We start from the raw sequence: 5,016 nt of genomic DNA, 5'->3' as shown, positions 1-5,016 counted from the left end.
GACAATTCGAGATGAAGAAGCGGTGTGATATACAGCTGTTAGCCAGACCACGATGGCGACCATGACCGCTGACTCATGATACACTGATAAATCGTGTATCACGCTATGAAGGCCATACATGCTTTGCTCAGAAACAGTTAGCGGCTAGCAATAGCAGCAATATAACGATTCACGGAAGTAGGAGTAGATGGCTCTATCTGCGGACACAAATGTAAAAACCTCACAGAATAACGAGACAGCAGGACCAGATACCCAAAAACTCTTAGCATAGCACAAAATTAACTAGTTCACCAGGTCAAATAGCCATTAAGTAACAAGCAAACTCTTCCAAAAAAAGACCAACTGTTTCGACACTGAATTTCAAGTCCTAGATAGTTTCTTTGCCACCGCCATCACGATCCCAGGCACTGTTCGCTTACTTGAAGCACTTGGCGTCCAGCAAGGCCTGCCCCTCAAACGGCTCAAGGTCCTCGATCATGGCCTCGACACGCTTCTTCTGGGCCTCGTCGGAGAGGTCAACCTTAGTCCACTCGTAGAGCTCCATGTCATAGACCTCATTCATGACGAACTCAGGGATGTCCTGCCCACGGAAGAGCCACAGCCCCTTGACTTTGAAGGGCGCCTCAGAACCAATCACGAGCATCTTGCCAAAAGCGTACTTGCGGCACAGATCCATCCGCTGCAGGAACCCGCCGACCTTGTTCAGGGTCACGTAGGACACGGTGTTCTCTTCCTGGTACTTGTAGTCACAGAACCAGAGAGAGTAGCCCTCTGGGTCATACATCTCCCAGAAACCTGAAGCATAGACATCATACATGAGTTTTGGTTCATGTTAAGATCAGAGTTACAAATGAACAAGGACAGAATGCCACAACTACCAAACACATAATTTTGATAAACTGCTGCCCTGATACACAAAGTAGCATCGCAAATGAACAAGAATGAGAATCATGCATAACCCCTACAAAGATCTGAAGAGTCATTCTATTATCAATTGATAACAAGAACAGAATGCCACAACTATAAACACATAATTGAAACAAAAAATGATGTCCTAATACACAAAGCAGAGCATTGATCAAGGCAAGGCTGAATGCATGACTCAGAAGTAGTTCAATGTCAAGTAGACACACAAAAGAATGGACAATAAGATTCTCTTTAACATTTAGACCAGTTAGTGTTGACAGGCAGAATTTTTAGAGACTAGGGTATCAGTGGATGCTCACACAACTAGGTTGTACAGTCACAATTAACACACAGTGAGCGGACTTCTAAACAATTAATGAACACATATAGAACTTGAAGGGGATAGGGATCACTAACATATATATTAGAATACAAGAATTCATTAGACAGAATAATACCTTTAACAGCAACATCATGGAAGTTGCTCTTAGTGTTTGAGTATAGCCTCTTCCAGTCATCAAGTACCATCTTGCTTGGTGGCAGTAGATCAAGGGGATTTTTGGGCTTTGGCTTTGGTGCCTCTTCCTCTGGTGCCTCAACCTCTGCTGGCTTTGGGGCCGCCTTGGGAGCCTCTTTCTTGGCCTCCTTTGGTTTAGCAGGAGCAGCCTTCTTCTGAACAGGAGGTACAACCTCTGCCTGCTTGAAATCGCCAATGACCTTCTTGAAGTTAGGCTGGTTAACCATGGTCCAGAAGTACCTCTCAACATGAGGGAACTCAGATGTGAAAGTCTTGGTCAAGATCCGAGCAAAACCATGGTAGAGGTTGCATGTCATGACAATATCAGCCAGAGTGACAGAATGCCCAACAAGGAATGTGTTTGATGCCAGGTGTGTGTTCAATGCTTCAAGGGCCCTCTTCAATCCAGCAATGCCGAATTCCTCAGACTGTAATGGTGAATGTTAGAATCTTGCATCTTTCTAATGCTTGAACATAGATAATTCTGATATCTGATGTGTACACTTACCTGGGCATTGTAAGGCATATAACCAAGCCTTGGGTACAGCCACCTTGCGATATTGGGATCAACCTCTGTGGCACCAAAGTCCATCCATTGCTCAACACGCGCCTACAAGAATTATCAACAAATAAGCACTAAAGATTGCTGAGCTGTGACTATTAGGAGTACTTGTTATATCACTCACATATTCAATAAGAGAACCACCCCAAAGCAGGTTGTCACCCTTTGAGCGAGCAACTTAAGGAAGAAAAGAAAACAATGGTCAATTTAGGCAGTGTGGAATCAGCAAGACTTGACTAAAAAGATGCAACAATATATACCATAGCGTGCAATAGCATTGCTCTCAAAAACAGCACCATCAGGAGTCTCAAGAACAGGAACCTGCAAATAATTATTAGTTCCTTGCTCGGTGACTCACTGCATATTGAATTAATATGCGAGTCTAATTCGTGTACCTTGCCAAGGGGATTCATCTTGATGAATTCAGGGGTTTTGTTTGAGACACCCATCTCAAAGTTCTTGGTCAGCTCAACCTTGACCCCACAGTACTCTGCAGCAATAAGTGCCTTGAAGGCATTCTTGTTGCCACTGCCCGAATGCAAAACCTACAAGGATAGCACAAGACATGTTCAGAGCAATGGACAAACATGGGATATAAGGTCACTAGAACATGCAAGCAGAAGCAAATTAATCTGATGTAAACCAGCAAGCTAGGTTATTAAATGAAAGAAGCAGAGATGCACTAATCTCGGTTAGCAATAAAAGTGTCCCTGAATTCATTCCAACTTTGTCGCATATAAGTTACAGCGACTCAAAAGCTCGAGAATTCACATATTTAGGAATAGCTGACACATCCTGGAGATCTAACGAAGTTGGGCATGCTCATACACAAATCGACGACACCATGACCAAATATCAAAACGAGTAAATGGGCCATCGGTCCAGCGCCAGCAACCAAATCGATATTCGGATCAGAACCCTATAAATCCCACATACAGGACCCACGAACTACATCCAGCAGAGAAGTTACACATGCAGAGACCTACCTACACGCATCAAACATCAGAACAAGCCAACCGCAAACGACGCGCGCCCCAAATCGGAGCGGCTCAACAGAACTCAAATCGCATCAACATCTACTCGCAGTCAATCCCGAACTACGCAACCATACACAATCAAACAACGAAATCTACGAGGCGGGATGAGAGACTCACGAGCGCCATGTCGGCAGGAGCTGCAGGCCTCGCCCGATTCCAAATCTCAGATCTGCACAGACGCGAAACGAAACACCACGGGAAAACGGTGAGCTCGACCAGAATCACGCCACGGGCAGGTGACGAGGGAAGGAAGAGAGATCGAGAGGCAGGAGGGAGGAGGCTCGGGATCTTACAGAGAGTGCGGATCGAGACGAGATCGCGGCGGAAACCTCAGCGGGCGAGGGTGGGGAGGAGAGGGGTTTAGAAAGGGGACGGGGGCGCGGCTTTATGGCGGCGCAGGGGAGTGGGGAGGGGAGAGGGAGCTCCGGGGCTTTCTAGGGTTGCGGGGCGGAGGGTCCGGATGGCTGGATGAGACGGTTGGACGGACGGGATTATTCGAGGAATGGGAGGTGGCGGGCGGGCGGTGGTTTTCGTCTTGGCTCCCTGGGTTATTTTGGAGCCAGTGTCAGGTCCCTGCAGGGTCGACCTTGTGATTTGGATTCACTTGCAGGATCAGTGCGTGCGTGCCAGAAAGCAAACGGGCTAGCGAGGGTCGCGCCGTCCGCGGAGCGTTTGCGTGGGGGGTACTCTGGCTCTCCACGTACGAGGGCATATCCGGTCCTGGGATGCTATGGTTTTTCTTTTCTTTTTCGTTTTTTTGAGGGAAGGTTTTTTTTTAGGATTTACTAGGAAATATGCCCGTGCGTTGCAACGGAAAAACAAACCACGTAAAGCTTGTGTGGACATGGTAGCGATCTCAAGGAATGATAGACCCTGCTTTATCTATATTGATGAATCATACACATCGCCTTTAGCCATCCCAATACATGGTTTGTTCCATGATCTTAAATGACGAAACCAGACCAGACAAAACGATGCATCATTATGAATTAAATAATACTCCGCTTAAGCAACATGAACTCGGTCTTAACAGGGATCCAACATTATTGGAGGAGCGTCGAGGACAATGCCCTACTTTACACCAGACTTCGATTCCGCCTCATGAGTCGGTGACGGGTGCTAAAGATGGGCTTCTCCATGTTAGCATGGCACGTCGCCTACCTATGATTCCACCCTTGTTTTATTTTTGATCTTTTAATCGATAAATTCCATACCTTCCACTAACTTGCATTTTTTGTAATGTTTGTCTTATTTGTTTTACATCTGCATTACATCATGACATTAAATAATTCACACAAAATTTGAAACTGTGAACATTTCCAAAAAAATCATTTGAGCCTTCCTTCTATTTTATACAATTGCTCTTCCAAATTCATTTTGAGCCATTCCAAAAATCCCATGCTTCTTTCTACTTCAAGGTTAGTCCCCAAACTTTACCAATAATTCTTTCATCAGTTTGCCAAGCTGCACCAGATTATCATAATTTTTGAACACATATAAAACCTAGTCCTAGTTCAAACCCATTTGAATTAAATTCAAATGAGTTTGAATGTAAACCTTGCATTGACCACTTCTAATTTTCTTGGAACAAGCACATTTTCGCAAGTCCAGGAAAAATAACACCTTTCCATAATACCATTCATATACCTCTATCACGTTTACTCTTTCTCTATTTATATTTAATAAACAAAAAATGAGGAGAATTAGGAGATGGAGAGAGAGAGCAGCCCAGCAACTAACCCGGCCGGCCCATTTGGCCTAAGGCCCAGCCCAGCCGCACCCTAACCTAACCCGATCGAACCTCGCTCCTCTCTCCCAATCTCTTCGCCCCCTTGCGCCGCCAGGGGAGGCGCAGCAGGCGCACGCTAGACTCACGCCGCTCGCGGCGCCTGCCCTCCCGCGCGCCACGCCGCCTCCGCTGTCGCTGTAGGCCACGGCCGCGGCCGCACCTCGCCCATGCCGCTCCGCCCAGCCGAGCCCGCGGCTGCCCCTCC

General features: G+C 46.4%; 1 protein-coding gene across 1 annotated transcript; it reads right to left on the bottom strand.

Moving 5' to 3' along the window:
- Nucleotides 1–249: 249 nt before the first annotated feature.
- LOC123166928 (elongation factor 1-gamma 2) lies at nucleotides 250–3,496 on the bottom strand. Its single transcript, XM_044584753.1, has 8 exons — nucleotides 3,316–3,496; nucleotides 3,140–3,191; nucleotides 2,381–2,530; nucleotides 2,246–2,306; nucleotides 2,110–2,162; nucleotides 1,932–2,033; nucleotides 1,365–1,851; nucleotides 250–795 (listed from the first exon to the last, which is right to left on the bottom strand). Exons 2-8 carry the CDS (start codon nucleotides 3,146–3,148, stop codon nucleotides 416–418), a joined length of 1,242 nt encoding a protein of 413 aa, XP_044440688.1. The 5' UTR covers nucleotides 3,149–3,191; nucleotides 3,316–3,496; the 3' UTR covers nucleotides 250–415.
- Between the last annotated feature and the right edge of the window lie 1,520 nt (nucleotides 3,497–5,016).

The sequence above is a fragment of the Triticum aestivum genome, chromosome 7D, assembly GCF_018294505.1.
Source record: "Triticum aestivum cultivar Chinese Spring chromosome 7D, IWGSC CS RefSeq v2.1, whole genome shotgun sequence".
NCBI lineage: Eukaryota > Viridiplantae > Streptophyta > Magnoliopsida > Poales > Poaceae > Triticum > Triticum aestivum.
This window is presented reverse-complemented; position numbering and strand designations above follow the sequence as displayed.